Below are 20,500 nucleotides of genomic sequence, written 5' to 3' on the forward strand. Positions count from 1 at the left end.
ACATTTTATTATTGACAGATGACCTGAGCATGCTAATGACCTTGTAAAAATGTAATCACAGGCCTTAAACCGACATATTTTAAGGTGCTATATTACCAAGCATTATTTTTACCAAGAATGACACTGGACTTTGAAACACTTTTCACACTTAATACCAAAGATAATTTCCCTCAGAAGTTACTTAATGTCCAGCAGGGGGACAGCAACCAAAATAACAAGAAGAGCCATTTTTTCTAAATCGGTAAAAAAAAACTCAATATTACAAGAGCCACACAATGCACATGAATACGAGACGGTAATCCTTAATAAATAACGTCACGAAGCAGTCCCTTAAAGAGCCGCATGCGGCTCCTGAGCCGCAGGTTGCTGGCCCTTAATGTACAGTCTTGCACCATTAACACAGTTCCCATCATTGAAATATTTACAGTACCATATATGAGAAAATAGTGATGTGGGAAGATATTCTATTCAGTGGCATCAGAATTTCTAATTGTACATTTGACTGAAAGTCCGATCAAATTTCCAAAATATCCCTCATATTTAATGGTACATTTTCTCTATTATTTGCTCTGTAATGCAGCGTACACAAGGGTAGGGAGATAGACTCACGTGAGCATGTTGCATTTCCATCACCTGCAGAGGGGGAGAAGAAGATAGCACCATTAAGCACCGTCATAACTTAATCGTAGAAAAATATACTTTAATCAAAACAAATGTTCAGCAAACATATATAAAATATTGAAAAGGCATAATAATTATTTTAAAATGCTGAATTAAAATACATTGTTATATCACTATTTACAGGAAATCCAATGAGGCTAATATCACATGGCCATGTATAGACTCATCATAAAGGTCTCATCCCTCTCAACCTCCACACCCGCAATGAGGTTGGTGATACAAATCTAGATTTAGGAGAGTCCCAGGTGTTCACCGACATGTCAACTGTGGTTACTTCAAATGCTTCTGTCATGGGCCTGCCAAACATCACTGAAGCTTTCTGTGGTTTATAAAAAAAAACTATGTCAGGAATAGACTCGTCCTACGTAGTTTTTTTCACGATTCTTTTGCAGTAAAGCTCTGAAGTTACACAGCGCAACTGCGAAAGCCCACGCAGTAGTAGTTATCTAGATGGTACATTTGTAAATGTATACAAAAATCTTGTTTTCAATATTGTGTGGCCAGAAAAAAGAACACAAATTGGCTTGAAACAAATCCCACTGTTATGGATACCCTGTACAACGCAGGATGGCAATGGAGCATTTACTTGTGTCCCGTTGATATCCTGGAGCGCAGGGACAGCGGTATGACCCCACTGTGTTCTCACAAACCGTTCCCAAGCCACACACAGCTGGGACTCGCCCACACTCATCGATGTCCTCGCACACAGTAGCATTACCTAAGGGAAATAATTTAACGTAACGTTTTACATATACGCAGTGTAGATGATAAAAAAAAAACATTCTTTTGTATTGAGTTTACACTACTTTTGCATGTTTTTTTAGTTCGTTTAACTTCCTATATCGATTAAAATGTTGCTTTATTTGTCTCTTATTTGAAATAAATATAGTACTTTAATGTTTATATATTTTAAATATTTCAATACGAGCTCTATATTCTGAGCAGCGGAACCTTTATCCTGCACATTATTAGGTGAAAACATTTCATAAACTGAAACATATTCATGCCAAAATGCTGCTTTCTATTGCCCCATATGTGTGGGTTTTATTTGGTCACTTCCATTTAAAAGTATATACTATAATAAGTTACGTCGCCATGATATTCCAAAGCAAATGCTTTCCCCCCAATATAAGTTTGGAGGAGATAACATGTATCCCTTTACAGCTCTTAGCCATTATACTGTTACGTGAAAGGTTACCTTGAACTGTAGCATGATCCTATATTACCTTGGCATGAATACCAAAACAATCGTGCAACATCTCAGAGGAAATCCGGACGCTTCAACTTACTTTGGAAACCAGCATCACACTTGCATTGGTAGGAGCCTGCCGTGTTCTCGCAGGTTGAATTGGCACTGCAGTTGTTGTTGGGGAGCAGACACTCATCCACATCCAGGCAGTGAGTGCCATTGCCTGCGTATCCCGCAAGACACGGGCAATTGTATGAACCCACCGTGTTGACACAGTAGGCTCCATTCCCACAGGCCGCACTGCCAGATGTTTGACACTCATCTACATCTACGCATTTCTCTCCAGTTTCTGGTGGGTGGGAGGGAGGGACATTTGAATAACATGAACAATATTAGATACGTATTTTCACCACTAGAACCCAAAAAACTACATTTTCTTAATTTGTATCATTGAAAAAAATACTACATAGCCTGGGCGGGAACAGTGCTGGGCTGATATCTGTATGCATTTGAGGCTATAGAAATGGAATAAGAAGTGGACATGTGGGATATTTTTATTTTTTCATAGCTCGTATGAGTAATGTGTATAATCCCGAGAAACAAATCACTTTGAATACATTATGAAGGAAGTCGTATGGATTTTAACTGGAAAATTACATAATATAAGCTCAATATAAATATACACACCACTTACCATCATACCCAGAATTGTACCGTTAGATTGTAGTGTGACAATTCATCTTGAGATTATTATTGTATGTATTGATAATTGTATTATTATATTCTTTGGGTCTTTCGGTAACGTCACATAGAACTTTTTTTTTTTTTACAAAAAACTACTGCATTATTATGCTTGCCTGCTCAAAAAAACCTCACTGAGTCACAAGACATATGACTGGAGGATCCTGATAATTTTTCAGAGTAGGGGGTAATGTTGCTATGTATAATCCCAAATTAGTAATTTGCATGTACATTTTCAGCATTGGGATGTTTGGCCTCTACCAGTTATGTATTTATGTGTTTGTTTTTGCCGTGGAAGAAAACCGCTGAGCCTGGAGGAATCCCCATTCAGAAGAGGAAGAGACACAGAAAGGCATACGAGTTGGGAATCACACCAAGGCCTTTCTTGCTGTGGCGTGCAAGTGTTTTGACTGTGCCGCCCTTCCAGCCATGTTATTGTAGGATGAGCCTAGATTACATTGACGCATACCAAAACCATGAAAATACGCAGAGGAAATCCGGACGCTTCAACTTACTTTGGAAACCAGCATCACACTTGCATTGGTAGGAGCCTGCCGTGTTCTCGCAGGTTGAATTGGCACTGCAGTTGTTGTTGGGGAGCAGACACTCATCCACATCCAGGCAGTGAGTGCCATTGCCTATGTATCCCGCAAGACATGGGCAATTGTATGAACCCACAGTGTTGACACAGTAGGCTCCATTCCCACAGGCCGCACTGCCAGATGTTTTACACTCATCTACATCTACGCATTTCTCTCCAGTTTCTGGTGGGTTGGAGGGGGATTTGAATAACATAAACAATATTAGATACGTATTCCACCACTGGAACCCAAAAAACGACATTTTCTTAATTTGTATCATTGAAAGAAATACTACATAGCCTCGGCGCAAACAGTGCTGTGCTGATATCTGTATATATTTGAGGCTATAGAAATGGAATGAGAAGTGGACGTGTGGGATATTTTGTTTTTTGTAATGTATTTTTATTTTTTCATAGCTCGTATGAGTAATGTGTATAATCCCGAGAAACAAATCACTTTGAATACATTATGAAGGAAGTCGTCTGGATTTTAACTGGAAAATTACATAATATAAGCTCAATATAAATATACACCACACTTACCATCATACCCAGAATTGTACCGTTAGATTTTTGTGTGACAATTCATCTTGAGATTATTATTGTATGTATTGATAATTGTATTATTATATTCTTTGGGTCTTTCAGTAAAGTCACGTAGAACAATTTTTTTTACAAAAAACTACCGTATTATTATGCTTGCCTGCTCAGAAAAGCCTCACTGAGCCACAAGACATATAACTGGAGGGTCCTGCTAATTTTTCAGAGTAGGGGGTAATGTTGCTATGTATAATCCCAAATTAGTAATTTGCATGTACATTTTCAGCATTGGGATGGCTGGCCTCTACCAGTTATGTATTTGTGTGTTTGTTTTTGCCGTGGAAGAAAACCGTACGAGTTGGGAATCACACCAAGGCCTTTCTTGCTGTGGCGTGCAAGTGTTTTGACTGTGCCATCCTTCCAGCCATGTTATTGTAGGATGAACCTAGATTACATTGACACATACCAAAACCATGAAAATCACGCAGAGGAAATCCGGATGCTTCAACTTACTTTGGAAACCAACATCACAATTGCATTGGTAGGAGCCTGCCGTGTTCTCGCAGGTTGAATTGGCACTGCAGTTGTTGTTGGGGAGCAGACACTCGTCCACATCCAGGCAGTGAGTGCCATTGCTTATGTATCCCGCAAGACACGGGCAACTGTATGAACCCACTGTGTTGACACAGTAGGCTCCTGGCCCACAGGCCGCACTGCCAAATTTCAGACACTCATCGACATCTGTGCACATCTCTCCAGTTTCTGGTGGGTGGGAGGGAGGGAGATTTGAATAACATGAACAATATTAGATACGTATTTCACCACTGGAACCCAGAAAAACTACATTTTCTTTATTTGTATAATTGAAAAAATACTACATAGCATGGGCGGGAACAGTGCTGTGCTGATATCTGTATACATTTAAGGCTATAAAAATGGAATGAGAAGTGGACGTGTGGGATATTTTGTTTGTGTAATGTATTTTTATTTTTTCATAGCTCGTATGAGTAATGTGTATAATCCCGAGAAACAAATCACTCTGAATACATTATGAAGGAAGTCGTATGGATTTTAACTGGAAAATTACATAATATAAGCTCAATATAAATATACACCACATTTACCATCATACCCAGAATTGTACCGTTAGATTGTAGTGTGACAATTCATCTTGAGATTATTATTGTATGTATTGATAATTGTATTATTATATTCTTTGGGTCTTTCGGTGAAGTCACTTAGAACAATTTTTTTTTTACAAAAAACTACTGCATTATTATGCTTGCCTGCTCAGAAAAGCCTTACTGAGCCACATAACTGGAGGGTCCTGCTAATTTTTCAGAGTAGGGGGTAATGTTGCTATGTATAATCCCAAATCAGTCATTTGCATGTACATTTTCAGCATTGGGATGTTTGGCCTCTACCAGTTATGTATTTGTGTGTTTGTTTTTGCCATGGAAGAAAACCGCTGAGCCTGGAGGAAGCCCCATGCAGAAGAGGAAGAGACACACAGAAAGGCGTACGAGTTGGGAATCACACCAAGGTCTTTCTTGCTGTGGCATGCAAGTGTTTTGACTGTGCCGCCCTTCCAGCCATGTTATTGTAGGATGAGCCTAGATTACATTGACGCATACCAAAACCATGAAAATCACGCAGAGGAAATCCGGACGCTTCAACTTACTTTGGAAACCAGCATCACAATTGCATTGGTAAGAGCCTGGCGTGTTCTCGCAGGTTGAATTGGCACTGCAGTTGTTGCTGGGGAGCAGACACTCATCCACATCCAGGCAGACAGTGCCATTGCCTGCGTATCCCTCAAGACACCTGCATGCGTATGAACCCATTGTGTTAGCACAGTAGGCTCCATGACCACAGAGAGCACTACCTGCTTTTTGACACTCATCAACATCTACGCACGTCTCTCCCGATTCTGGTGGTTGGGAGGGGGGAGAAAAGATTTGAATAAGAAACATTCGTAAATACATTGTGCGTTTACATGCTTGAACTCAAATGAACATACACCCTGGGTGGGAATACCGTGGGCTGATTCCTATGAAAATTGAAATTTCTATACATTTGAGACAAAAAATGTATGATGGGAGGTAGACACATGGCAATTTTTTTGTTGTTTTTATGTTGTGCTAGCCTGTACAATTAATGTGTAGAATCCCTATTGTCGGGAAAATTCGTATAGACCTTTGCATGTGAAATTCATACAGGTACTATAGAAATAGCCACTAAGACACTTACGGACATATCCACTGTTGCAGATGCAGGTATAATTTCCATCTAAGTTATGACACGTGGAATATTGAGTGCAGTTGTAGATTTCGCTCTGACACTCGTCCACGTCTTGGCAGGTCCGGCTGTCGCTAACGACCACGTACCCAGCCACACATCCACACTTGAAGCTGCCGATTGTGTCAGTGCATGTCCCGTATATGGAGTCGCAAGGTGTCTGTCCATCAGCCACGGACAAGCTGCACTCATCAATATTGATGCATTGCGTTTTGCTCGTGCCATTGAGGGTGTACCTGATGAAATAAAGTTAACAATTACACTCGTTGAAACTGATACGAAACACAAATCAATGACTTCAAGCGGACAACGTATACTAATTTTTCACGGCACCGAGAAGCACGTAAAATATAAATGCTTTTCACATCAATTGCAGTCCTGAGTTGTGGTCCCATGACCTTTTATTTTACACAAGCTGTATTATTACTCTGATTAACACACACTTTCAAATGTTAAGTTATTTATAACAAAGTTTACCATAACAAACTAAAAAAGTAAAGTACTTTTAGACTTTACAAGGTTGAGAAAGAAAAATATTTTGCAACTAATCATGCGAAGTTACTTTGTCCACGAGAGGAAATGGGTTTGCATAACCAAGATGAACCGCAAACATTATAAAGGACTATAGAGTATTGTTTCTTGTCTTGTGATTACACAGCCGATCACACTAATAATCCAATTGTAAGTTACAAGTCTACAATGTAATGTTACAATTCCAGAAATGTTCTTGTTAGAAAAGGTTTAGTCTTTTCCCAGTTTTATTTCACCTATAGTGCGATCGAAATAACATCATGAGACTATTCCACACTCTTGTAGACCAGTGCATCAGAAGCTGACATCACAGAACCACTTTTGAGATACATACACATGACCTCTTTTGTCCAAGCTAGGGAGTGCTTGCTACATATCCACACATGTTCTGCATGGCAGTCAAACCAATATCCTTATTTATGTTAAGAGCTGATTTTTCTTTAATCCATTAAAAAATAAACTAATTTAACATGCATTCGTTTGTGACCCACTGAAAGCATTACATCACTTTAGTTTATGGTTGAGAACCCAATTTCACCATAGTTCTTGGCAACCTAAAACCAATCTCAGAATCTCAGCATTGCTGGCTCAATGCTCTGACTCCACAGCCACATGGCCACCTTTTCAAGCAAATGTCTAGTGCTGGTGTGTAATATATCCCTGTGGATATGAAACATTGCTATGTACTTATACACAGTATGTTGAGTATGCTGCAAATATCAATTGGTTTGGAAACAACCCTAGAACCATCAATTTTTCATACCCAGAATTGCAGGAACATCCTGGGAGAGTTGTTTCATCAATGTAACAGTCTCCAGTTCCATTGCAAACATCCGTCACACAAGTTTGGTTTGCTGAAAAATAAATAAATGTACAATTTATTTCACGTGCAAAATAGCATATTATGGTACCATAGATGTTTGTACATTTCAAACCAGTGATCCCTTCAGTTATTGATATGTGTTTAGTTATGCAAGACAGGAATTGCATTGCTATAGCTATGTACCACACACACACATACTTATGCTATAATATACACTCCCATCACCGTAGGAAGCACAAAGCTTCAAGTGAAAATTACCTACAGCTTGTATCTTGTAGATATGCACAAAGGCAATGATCCCCATTAAGCCATGTAAATTGGAAGACGTCTAGAATCGTTGATCCCTAGTGCTGATGCTCACACAGCGTGCCAGATATTCATTTTAGGCCGAGTCAACCTTGGGAAGGCCCAGGTCATGTACAGATATGACTTGCCAAACTGGTGCACATTACAAGGGATTAAAACTGGGCATCCGAGATTGTAGCACGGGCTCTAAACACTGAATCAGTACAGGTTGTGACAGTGGGAAGCATAAAAGTACGGTATAAACATTTATATGGCTGCATTGCCTCTGTTGCACCCAACGTAACTACACAGCCTATGACCCTGTTAAGCATGCTTGGTTGGTCACCCATATAAGCACTATCTAGGCTCAAACCTGCTTAGCTTGAGAGATATAGAATTAGGCCATAGAGTATATACATAAGCCACATGTACAAAGGATGTAGATAGATGCAACTTACGTTTACAAGTCCCATTCACAGAGCTGAAACGGGCAAAGCAGCTGCAGGCGAAGCCTCCTTCGATGTTCGTGCAGTTCTGGGTGCAGTTGTGGAGTCCTCTGATGCATTCATCAACATCTGCACAAACACAATGAGCATCATTGCGGCCATTCAAATCCTTAAGGTAGCTTTTCCATAACAAATGCCATGCCAAGACATCAGTCGCCTCAGTGCAGAATTAACATTGAGACACACTCAAATTGATTTCCCCTCATACAAACAATTCTAGTAAGTAAACAGCTATGCTTCTGCGCATGAAATTAGAAATGATCATTGTCAAACCTTTGCATGTGGCTCCATCACTGTCCAAGTAGTATCCAAGGGGACAGCTGCATGTGTAGTGGCCAATGGTGTTGTTACATCTCACTCCGACAGGGCCTTTGCAGGGCTGCGTTGTATTTTCCGGTGGGTTACACTCATCGATATCTGTGGTGCATCGCAAGAGAACGTATGTTAATATGCAAAAGTTGAATTACAAGTGGTCTTGCGGGAGCTTCACGACTGCACAGTGATTAGGAACATTCTAGCCAAAAACTTTCTTTTTGTACAACTTAATTGGGGTAAAATCACAAAGCAACACCGCCCCTACTGCCAGATTATACCATCTGTGGAACACAGCGCCTTTGCGATAGCTTTGCATTACAGTGATAACATAAGAAGCTATACTTGACTTTACTATCCTCATATTTAAACATTTTAAACATCCAGAAGCATCGCTTCCTTTCCATTGCTAAACCTGCGTGTACAGTACAGCATAAGGGAGAACAAGGCAGTCGTATGCTTGGCAAAACTCAATAAACAAAATAATTTCATGGCACTGCATCTATGCATTTTTAGTATAATCGTCATTATTAATAGTCAAGATATTATGAGGCTCATAAAAAAGGCACTACTATATCCTACAAGTTTTATAACTTGGGCCTCTTAAAAATAAATGTATAATCTGAGTGTAGCTATTGTATGCTTTATTAACTTTTCAAGACATTTTATACGTATTCCCACCACTTCTAACACGTCGGCCTAGTGTGGAAGAGTAGGCCGCTCTAGAGCTCCCTCTAGTGGAGACCTCTCTACCAGCAGTGGCGTAATAGTAGGGCCAGCACCTTTACCGTTTACATGCTATTCGTGCCCAATTTTCCTATTCCAATTAAAGTCAGACTAAGCAAGACAACAAGAATAATAAGCATCACGAGCATACGAGTTTATGTTTGCAAGTGCTTCGAATGTCTATCGTGAGTTAATTATTTCAGCTGGGTCACAAACAAATGCATGTTGAATTAGTAAAAAAATTAATGGTTGAAAGAAAAATCAGCTCTTACAATATATATTTTTTAATATTGGTTTTACTGCCATGCGGGGCATTTGGGGATATGTAGCAAGCACTCCCTAGCTTGGACAAACGAGGTAATGTGCGCGTATCTCAAAAGTGGCTCCGTGATGTCAGCTTCCGATGCACTGGTCTGCAAGAGTTTGGAATAAATAGTCTCATGAAGTGATTTCGATCGCACTAAGTGAAATAAAATCGGAAAAAGACGAAACGTTTTTCTAGCCAGAGAATGACGGCACCTCGACACTGGGGGACACCCACCACGTGGAAGCAAAGCTTACCTGTGCACGTGACTCCGTCTCCTGTGTAGCCATCGATGCACTGGCACTTGAAACTTCCATCGAAATTTTGGCAGAGCCCTGTCGTCCTCGAGCAGTTGTTTAACGATGAAACGACGCACTCGTCCGTGTCTAAGAAACAACAAAAATGTACGTGGCGTTTGTAATTAGGGTACCGATGTGTGATTGCAAATGTGCACACGCATTTGAGAAAGACTACAAAAGCTCAGGCGATGACTCGAGAAATACTCTATCTTGTCAGTCATTTTAAATTGAACAATGTCATTGTTCTTAACGAGATGTGAGCCCAGTAACGTTATCTCTTCCTTCAGAAGAACATACGTTCTTGCAGCTCTTTGTAGTGGTAAGAACACTTCACAGTATATGATTAGGTTTATACTGCAAGTAAATATTGCGTTGATAACAAACCCGCTGGCAAAAGACTTACCAGTACAGATTCGAAGTGTGCTATTATACTGGTATCCCGCTTTGCACGGACATGTGTATGATCCAATCGTGTTGCTGCACACCATCGTGTTCGCGTCACATGGTTGGTTTTCCTTGCACTCATCAACATCTGGTCGAAATATAAACAATGCACATCACAATCGAGCAACCATATACAAAACGATGGGTTCCAACAGATCAATGTTAGTGCACAGCAGGCTTCCGTACGAGTGTGCACGACACGGGTATAGGATCGTAAAAGTCTACATGTAATGATTCGTTAATCTGCCAAATCCATCGGGCTGTGAGCCTGTACAGCATTGTGAACCACTCCACGTCGACCTTTGAGTGCTGTCTCGTTGTATGTACAAGTTCTCACGAAACTCAAGTTTTCTCCAACATGAAACACAAAGATTAATATAATGGTCCAACATTCCAATACAAGACTCAAATGGCTCGGGCATGTACTCAGAATGGACCAGGACCATATACCCAAAAAATGCCCTCAGGTGGACACTACCGGGCAAAAGGAAACCTGGGAGACCCAAGACCACCTGGCGCAAGACCGTGAAAGATGAGCTGGCAGCAATGATCAACCTCTCTCGGGGCGAGGCTCAACATGTTGCTAAGGACAGGAAGAAGTGGAGGGAACTCATTGTGGCCTCGTGTCTCCCATCGGGGATGAAGAGGATTAACTAACTCACCCTAGTCTATAAATGTCTTCGTGGTCTTGCCCCACCATATCTTGCCACGCCTGTATCTTTTCATGTGCCTTCTCACCCTCTCCGTTCTCAATCTTTGTTGTCTCTCTCTTTGTTCCTACTCCTTGCACTGAATCCGTGATTTCACTCTCTCTTATTGCCCCCTTCACTGGAACAAACTTCCCCCTCCGCAGTAAAGTCACCTTCACTCCCTAGTTTCTGCTTCGCACTCAAAATTCACTTGTTTTTCCAAGCTCTCCCCACGACCCCTTAATCTCCTTCTCATAACTGCCACCGTTACTCTTCCCTCATATGGCTTTCACTAATTCCACCTTCATTCAATCCATTCATCATTTACTGTCATCAATAACAGATGTGCCCTCCATTGCTTCCTCTCATCTATTTCAATCTCCACCATTAAATCCATACGTACTCTTGTTAATTCTGTGTAAAGTGTCTTGTTATGTTAAGATAAGATGAGAACTAACTATTCCAATACAGTGGCTTAGTTTTAAACTAAAAACAATCTTGAGAATGAGTGAGGCTTTCCCAGACAAGTAAATGGCAAAATGGTAAAATCCATGATAATTATGGCCATAGTAATTTAAAGGATGCTATGAGAATATCAATGTGGCAGATAATCTCCTTCTACACACTGCATAAACAAGCCTGACTGCTGATGAGATGATGAATGTCAAAACCGGTCCATAGATTTATTGTAATTAACTAATGCTGTTGATGAGATGCACTCTCTGAATACATTTTGGCTGATGGGATGTGGCAAAAAAAATACGGGAAGCAGGCATTGTCTGCCCCTTTATTTAGTTTTTTTTTATATATCTTTTAGCGCATATATGACAGACATTTGTAGTTTTGTTGGATCCAGATTCTTGGCAGATCCACCAAAAAAAATCCTCATCACAATATTCTGTACCTGTACAAACTGTTCCATTCCTTTTGTAGCCTGGTAAGCACTCGCATTTGTAGCTTCCAAAAATATTCACACATTCTTCTGTGTCCTGGCACAAGTATGGATTGGCCGTGCATTCATTTATATCTGTACACAAAAGAACAGCCATATTAGTTCGAATGTAATACATTAAACAATGTTCTGCAGTTTGCTACTCTGCCTCTATTGTTTAATTCATTCTCCCACCAATCACAGGTATTTAATTTCACCTAAGGATCCTGTTATATAGGAACAAAAATAATATGTCCATCAGTTCTTCAGTAACAACTTACTTGAACAGTTGTCATAATATGATCTCGAGTGAGGGCTCATTCTGTCTGTGAGGAACCCGGATGGCAAGGTATATATAACGTATGCCCTTGATTTAGGTTCAAACCATTGTGAGCGACAATAGATGATGCTGTCAGGAGTGCAGCATTAGTGGTGGAGAGTGAGGCAATATGAAAAAAAGTGTTTCTCAAACTCCAGTGCGAGGTAGATCAAATAAGCATTGTTGTGGTAGGTCAACAGGATTTCTACGGGGTGGTCTTTCCTCACCATGGAAATGTGAATTCCCCATTTGACCTAAGAGCCACTCTGCCCTTTGACAGTCTCCATTACAAATATATACAAGTAATTGTTTTTATTTGTGCAGTGCGCATTAAAAACAGCTGTTTATGCTTGCCCAGTATAGTTTACACTTCCAATAGCTAAACTAAATTATAATAAGTTAAAACTAAGTAAAAAGCGAGGTGGCCGGTTGTCGAGGTGGGGTCAGAGCACTTAACCTGCGCTGCTGAGACCCTCGGTGTGAATGTTGGTTCAGCCAAACATGATTGCACTGAATTCTCAATTGCAGTGAATTGATAGTCTCGAAGCCAGCAAATTCCAATTCTGAGAGTGTAAAAATATTTGGCTGGCCATTTCTCTGTAGCAGGGCATGTGGGATAGTGTGTGGATAAAGAAAGGCCCTTGATGGGATCTCCATATTTAGTTATGTGACTTGGCAGAAGAGGTCGCAATCGGGTACCCGATACCCGTACCCTACCCGATACCCGGCCGGGTACGGGTAGCTGGGTATCGGGTACGGGTAGGGTACGGGTATCCGTTTGCGACCCTGGTGCGGCCGGGTACGGGTAAGGAATCAAATTCCGTTTGCGACCTCTGCTTGGCAGGCCACCCGCTAACAAGGAGTGGGGGGGGGTCACTGCTGTGTGAGATTTATGATCTCTTATGAATGTCTTCTTTAGCTTACGACATGATGCCAATAGCACAATAGGACAATAATTGTAAAAGATATATATACGCACTGAAAATACTTAAATAAGTTTAATTACATCGCCCGTCACATTATCTACGTAAGCTGCCTATTTTTTTCCCCATTAACATTTGAGCATGTGTCCTCTTACCTGCGCAGTAGGTTCCATTCCCAGTGAATCCACGAGCACAGGTGCAGTAATATGACCCATTATTGTTCATACAATCCGATATACTGCTATTACAACTGTTTGTTCCCCTCATACATTCGTCGATATCCATACAGTCCCTGCCATTTCCTTCATAGCCCAGTTTGCATGCACACGTATAGGAGCCGATCGTATTGGTGCAATTGGCGTCGACTGAACAAGTGTTCTGCCCACTTATGCATTCATTTATATCTGCAACAAAAAAGAAACTGTGTAAGTTCAGGCATTCATTCACTTTTTACAAACAATAAATATAAAAAACCTGTAATAATTATCATTTTTAATCGTGCTTTAAACTCTTAATTTTAGATTCCAGGCATGATACATTACACTTGCTGGTTGATGCATATTACATGGGACCTTTTTTTGTCAATATCAAAATATGATTCCTCGGAAAAGGTTTCTATTTGGTGTTTGAACATTTTAACACTTGTTTTATTGCCAGAAAGGATAAAACCTATTCTTATTTTGTTTCATACTTGTTGTATTCAGTAACGTACATTGTCCATAATGTCCGTTATTCAATCATTATAATTTTACATATCTTTTGGGCTAGGTCAGCAAAAGCATATGTCCACACACTTGGTAACCTGACATGTCCCCAGATGTTCAACATCTCCACTGTGAATCTTTGAAACATTCGCAAATACAAATATATGTTGCCAATATTTCAACCATAAGGTTAAAGCTGATAATTATAATCAAATAATAATACAGTACATGATATCTCTATAATATCTCTATAAACATCCTGCACATATTAAACAAGTATTCATACATCTTTGGGCCAGGCATAATTAATTGAAGTATACACACCAGCTTGGAAGATAAATATGGGAAGATAAACAGTGAGATTGCATTTACACATAATTTGATCGATCAGTACTACCCTGAGAGGCCACATTTTAAAACGACTAAATACTTGTAACACTTTTTTACTTTAGCATCCATAACTGTATTCAAGGTTCTAAGAACTACTTTCTACCAACATAATCCTAATCACCCTAACCCTCCGAGGCAGGAGAACGGTTTTTTTTTCATAGAATGTGGTGTCGGTAAAATGTATGTGGTAGGGAGTATGCGTATCGAGCGAGGAAGTGTAATAATTTCGGGGCTGTATATAGTGTAGCATGTTGCGTGTCAGCGGGGACATTATTTACACCAAAAAATGTCCTGCTTGTTTGCTGGGTAAGATGTGTTGTATATGAATAATACACTGGTATGCAATGATGCATCGATTAAACTATCAAAACTCATTACTATGTTCACAGTGCAATAATGCATGTGAAACATCTATAATTTAAAATTGAGTACGATGTTATGGGTAGTTTGGTTCACATGAACCCTGCAACCAATGGAGATGATATGTACACCGAAGTAGAAAATAACACACCTAATATTGAATGGAATAGCGACCTCGAAACCGGGACAATTCATTAAACTCATTATTAGTGAGGGGGTGATTCGCTACACTCTAGGTGTACAAGTAGCCCAGCATATAATCATACAATTCCTACGAAATAAAACAAATTAACCTAAAATATTGTGTTTGATCATTTATTACCTTCACAAGTTGTGCCATTATAGCCGGAAGTGCAGGCGCAGGAATAGGACCCGATGCTATTTTCGCAAAATGAATTGTTTACGGATAAGCAGGGATTATTTCCGATTGAACATTCATCTTCATCTGCAGGTGAAAAGCAAAACCGTCATTGAGTTTAAAATGGACACTTGAATACCAAATACACATTAATAAATGTAATGCTATCTAAGGCAACCATGGCAAAACAATTATTTTACTCTAGGCACTCACTCACTTGCAGTCAGTCACCACCTGATCACTCTTTTATCACCTACTAGTTTTACTACCCGGCTTCGCCCAGGACTTGGATTCACCACGCCTGGCCGCCTTTGTCTCCCAAGCGGCGATTTTCACACACCACACGAGTTACTCATTTGAGGCTGAGTCGACCTAGGGGAGGCCCAGGACCGGTTCAAATAATCGTCACCGGTGGTGGCCATGAGCAGGAATCGAACTCGGGTCACCGGGTTCATAGCGCAGCACGCTAACCACTACACTACCGCTCCCCCACACACGCGTGTGTCCATAGGTACACATACACGCGCTTGCTGCAGACACATAACTTTCAGGGTGCGTACGGCAGTAAACGACTCAAATAATAAACCAATGCTGCGCGAAGAACGCCTTTGACCTGCAACACATTTGTATTTCACTTTACCCGCGGAGGGTTGGGGGGGGAGGGTGCGTGACATCAGCAGGCACACTCCGTTACGCTTCCGCATACGGGTTACATGACAGAGGCGACGTCACAGCTCACTTGCCGTGCAAAATATATGCATTATTGCACCCCTCCTGCCCCCAAAATACAAAAGTCTATTTATTTTTATTTTTGCATGCTATACAGTCTGGAAAATACCCACATGGCAATTTCAAGTTTGTTGCATGTCAGGAAGTATGCTAAACATTTTTAACAGACACACATATTCACAAATTTCCCTTATATATAGAAGATGACTGGTTACTATTCCCATGAACTTCACTCATTCTTCCACCCATTGAGGACTCAGTATACCAGATTGACCATTTCATCTGACTCGTGTGTTCAATCACCATGCTGCAGGTCAAAAACTTTCTCCTTCTGCGTCTTTCCTCGCACTGCTCAACTTTGAAAGTCACTCCCCCCATCGCTTTCCCAAGTTCTTAGAACCTTTCTTGTTTATTTATGGCTTGGGCCTATTTAGGATGTGCCCAGGAACCGTGATAATATAAAAATTTAATTCGCCCACATAGTTCCTGCTTTTGTGAAATCTCGGACGTTAAACAGGACAAGGCCTGGATAGTGTTTGATTGGGTGACCACAATGTATACCAAACGTTATAAGCTGTGGGCTTACATTGCAGGCAGCAGACATCGGTGAAGCAAATGTATTACTGTAGTGTACTATGCTCCCAGGTATATACTCCGGGACTTAACTAACCTGCAGTGGCCAGTATGGTTATGCGTGGTCAAATAAGGCAGGCAAGTAGACTTAAGAGAACCCAAAATCCGTGGAAGGTAGTTATGAGTGAGTGTGAGATTCACCTATATTACAGGTCAGTAATGCTGTGAAAGTCAAGACACAATTCCCTTTGAAATACTTCACATGTTCAGTAATGTCTGTGAAAATTAAGGTATGCTTCCCTTTCAAATGCTATATATGTCTGTCATGACAGCAAATACTTATCTATAAACTCCACATCAATAGTTTCAAGAGCCATGGGGGTAGCTAAAAATGTGTAAAGCCCTGTCCATCCAGTGCTGGAGGGGGTTTTGACCACGCAGTACTACACCATGCTGGTCAGAGTGGGTTAAAGGGGTAGCTAGAACTGGTTCAACCATCGCACGTCACTATAGTTGAAACTGACTGACAAAAAAAAACAAGGAATGTTAATAATCCAGGAACACTTCAACATTTCCCATGGCAGCTCCCTCAAATAATTAGCGTGCTCAATGCGTCACTTATGCAAACTGCATTTCCCAACGTTTCCCAATCCGCAACACACACGGATGCATGTCTATGTATGAAGATGTTTGCAGCCAGTACGCGTGGGACGAAACCGGAGCACCCGGAGAAAACCCAAGTGTGCGAGGCGGCAACGCTCTATCCCAGGGGGTGGGCAACCTTTCAAAGAAGGGCCATTTTTATTTTCGTCTTTGACCGAAATACTTCGAGAGCCGCATCACACGCGGAGCTACTTTTACACACGCACACATATAGCAGGTATACAGTAGCCAAAGAGCAGCCAAAGAGCCGCACGTTGCCTGACACCTTGGTCTATCCCATCCACATGGGACCCAATGACAATAGACCGGACATTGCTGCACCGCCATCTAGTGGTGAGCCAGGGTTATGGCACCCCCAGGAAGGCCTCGCCTCCACAAAGATGCATTACGGGGCCACGTTCATAGCCAACCACCGGCCTCGAGGGACAATCCCGGGAAATCCGGGCCAGGTGGCAACCCTACTCGCCATTGACGTTAGCCATGGACGGCAATATACCTCGGGTCGCTGGGTTCATCGCCACTGCGCTCACCGCTGCGCCACCGCTCTGCCATGGCCGATGACATGGGTCTAAAATACGAATGTATCTTCTCCAGAAATAAAGAATACGAACAACTTCATTGGCCGGAACAAATAGCCAACCCTTAGGCTGGTAATCGGGGGCCCGCAATATACTGCATTCCGAAACAGCGCCCTCTGCTGGAAATATTGTAATTTTTTTCCCATCCATTAACGATCACCACCGAATCTAAACTTTTCCCCACTTTTGCTTTACATTTCACAGAGATGGGCAAATACTAAAGTCTGAAAAAGTTACTACATTTGCTCAAAACAAATATCCAAGGCAGTATGCGTATACTTCTCAAGGGGTGTATTTTAGAATATTAAACATTTACCTTTTAACTATTACCCATCACCAAAACACAGATAATGTGAACAAGCATATACAATATAAACCGTTTTTATTTTACAGCAGTTGCAGCTGATATTCAGATTGCTAACTGCCTTCACTCTGATATAATTAATTTCAACAAACTAATACATGACCAATTCAGGAGATGATATTTGCACACACGGTGAAAACATGGATTTATAGGTGAAAAGTTTGTGACATTGAATGTTTAAACAAGCATACTGCAGTACTTTAATGCAAAAAAGTGTATCAGGCAGCGTTAATGGACTTTGCTTCCAATTCCCATGTTGTTGAATTTCACGTTTCAAAGGTTTTTGTAAAAAAAAAACTTTCAGCATTGCCAAGAGTGCAGACAATCACAAATATGTCTTGGCTGTTTTTTTTCTTTCTGAGAAGTGAATCTGGCCCACGAACTGCAAATAACAGACTTTGAACAGCTTCTATTCAGTGACTAGCAGGAAACAAAACTTTCGAGACTTTCAAGAAAGCACAATTTGGTAGATAAATAAACCTCATTCAAATTATGAGAGAAGCCCGCACTAAAAGTATTGGGTTAAGTTACTGGTATCACAGAGACAATCAGACCTAAACATGCACAGATGCAGCGATTGTTTTACCTTGACAAACCATAAATCCATCTCCTCTGAAGCCAGCATTGCATCTGCAGTCATAGTGTCCAGGTGTGTTTACACAATGGGCATTGTTGACACAAAGAGATGAATTCAGGGCACACTCATCAATATCTGTTCAAAACAACACAAAAACACGTAAGGAATGGCTCGCAGTTGAATGGGGTTCACATTTTTCGTTCCAGGTCAGATCTCGGATACAAACATTTGAAAACAATGTGCTGCATTAACATGTCAACATACATTCAAATTTAAGTAAAATGCATGTTTCAATATGAAAAAACCGGGCAGGGGAATGATGTTTGACCACATTTTATTATTTCAACTAACAATGAGTAGCTTCACAGCTTCTATGCTTTGCTTCATGCAAAACTTGTAGACTATGGGAAGTATATTTAGACTTTAAAAATAACAAAAGTGCAAAACATACAAGGAAGCCATGCTTAAGTGGGTTTTTTTCCGACGAGAATACTTTCTTTACTTTACTTGTGCTACATAATTGACAAATATACCAAAGCCTCAAAATACCTTCACATCTGTCGCTGTTCATGGTGACATTACGGTAGCCATCATTGCAGCTGCACGTGTAGCCATTAAATATATTCGTGCACGTTTGATTACACGTAGACAGCTGTAACACGCACTCGTCCACATCTACAAAAGGCAGAGATCAAGCAAAGAAAATACAATGTAGTTGAATCGTTTCCAAAAATATATATTTTACCTTTCTGCATTCTGTCTTAATAACACCAAAACCCTGTTGCATTCTCAGTTTGCAAGCGAGAGCGTCAAGAGCAACCAGGGTTATCACCACCATAATGAACATCACCACACCATCACCACCAAGTAACAATCATAACTCATAAGCCATACATAATATAGACAGTATTAATACTAACCTACAGAGCATACTCATACAATATATATTTCATGAAATTACAATTTACACGTGAGAACATGAAATGAGAAAAGCAAATTAAGCAAACTGTACGCACCGAAACACTTGCTCCCGTTGCCTGTGAGCCCAACGGGACAGGGCCCACACGAAAAGCCTAAGGAGGGTGCAGGATCATCCGTGCAGTTCACTCCAGGATGGCAAGGGCTGTCTACACAGGCATTGTAGTCGTCCGTGCAGTACGCTCCCGCGTAGCCAGGATCACACAGACAGCCGGAAACCTTCAGGCGATCGCAGACATTTAACAAAAATGGAATGATAAAAATTAAAACGTAAATAAATGATCCAACTTTTGGCGGACGTTTCCCTAAACTCAATTAAATTCTAAATGGTGCTGCAATATACAAGTCACGGCTTGTGTTTTCCTTCTGAGAAAAATAACACCATTAAAATATAAATTGTTAGAGCATTACAGATATATATTTAGAAATGTGTTTTAAAAACTTGTACTTGTTATTAATGTTTTTTTTAAGCAATTAAGTAATATCAGTGACCATTGTATAACATTCGGTTTCATATGCAATTATACATTTCCTGGTATTTATTAACGTTGACTCATCGTGGCCACAGTGAAATACAGCAACTGGCACGTCGTAAATAACAGCAGCACAACATGTGACCCTAAAACATACGACGCGTCCGATACAAAAAGCCGCACACTCCTTTGTCATAGGAACCCCAGAATGTTTACATTCCCTGAAATATTAAGATTAACTTGTCAGCAACAGTGTCCACACTGATGACAGAAAAGTATGCCAAATATATGTTTTGGTCATTATTTTGTTAAAACAAGAAAAGGAAATAAAGGCTTTTGTAACAAACAAAAAAGTGCTGATGCTTTGTCGCAGATTGTTTCCTCGTCGTCCGAACGTAACTTCACGATGCACGCTAACTTTAAACGCAGAACAAAGGATATTGATTTGTTTAGGAGTGAATATGCATTGGTTAATTTTCTTAATGTAGAAAAGAAAAGGTGCTATTACAATAACCCTTAATACCAGGGCATTTAACTCTTTGCCTCCTCACAATTTGATTAACAAAACATTGTTAGTTAATATTGTAATGTAAGTAGAATCTGCAGTGGCACCATACGAAGGCAACCATGCT

General features: G+C 40.5%; 1 protein-coding gene across 1 annotated transcript in view; it reads right to left on the reverse strand.

Annotated features, from left to right (window-relative positions):
- Window positions 1-20,500, reverse strand: part of LOC144728258 (uncharacterized) — a 316,355-nt gene that overhangs the window by 245,470 nt on the left and 50,385 nt on the right. The window contains exons 29-46 of the mRNA XM_078607566.1: window positions 19,434-19,614; window positions 18,967-19,092; window positions 18,427-18,552; window positions 14,898-15,020; window positions 13,277-13,525; window positions 11,853-11,975; window positions 10,219-10,347; window positions 9,774-9,902; window positions 8,448-8,591; window positions 8,127-8,243; window positions 7,324-7,414; window positions 5,982-6,265; window positions 5,413-5,661; window positions 4,245-4,493; window positions 3,127-3,375; window positions 1,971-2,219; window positions 1,268-1,399; window positions 610-633 (exon numbers count right to left, since the gene is read on the reverse strand). Coding sequence (XP_078463692.1) covers window positions 610-633; window positions 1,268-1,399; window positions 1,971-2,219; window positions 3,127-3,375; window positions 4,245-4,493; window positions 5,413-5,661; window positions 5,982-6,265; window positions 7,324-7,414; window positions 8,127-8,243; window positions 8,448-8,591; window positions 9,774-9,902; window positions 10,219-10,347; window positions 11,853-11,975; window positions 13,277-13,525; window positions 14,898-15,020; window positions 18,427-18,552; window positions 18,967-19,092; window positions 19,434-19,614 — 2,974 coding nt within the window. The remainder of the gene's footprint in view (window positions 1-609; window positions 634-1,267; window positions 1,400-1,970; window positions 2,220-3,126; window positions 3,376-4,244; window positions 4,494-5,412; window positions 5,662-5,981; window positions 6,266-7,323; window positions 7,415-8,126; window positions 8,244-8,447; window positions 8,592-9,773; window positions 9,903-10,218; window positions 10,348-11,852; window positions 11,976-13,276; window positions 13,526-14,897; window positions 15,021-18,426; window positions 18,553-18,966; window positions 19,093-19,433; window positions 19,615-20,500) is intronic.

Source organism: Lampetra planeri, chromosome 28 (assembly GCF_965212315.1).
Source record: "Lampetra planeri chromosome 28, kcLamPlan1.2.h2, whole genome shotgun sequence".
Taxonomy (NCBI): Eukaryota; Metazoa; Chordata; class Hyperoartia; order Petromyzontiformes; family Petromyzontidae; genus Lampetra; species Lampetra planeri.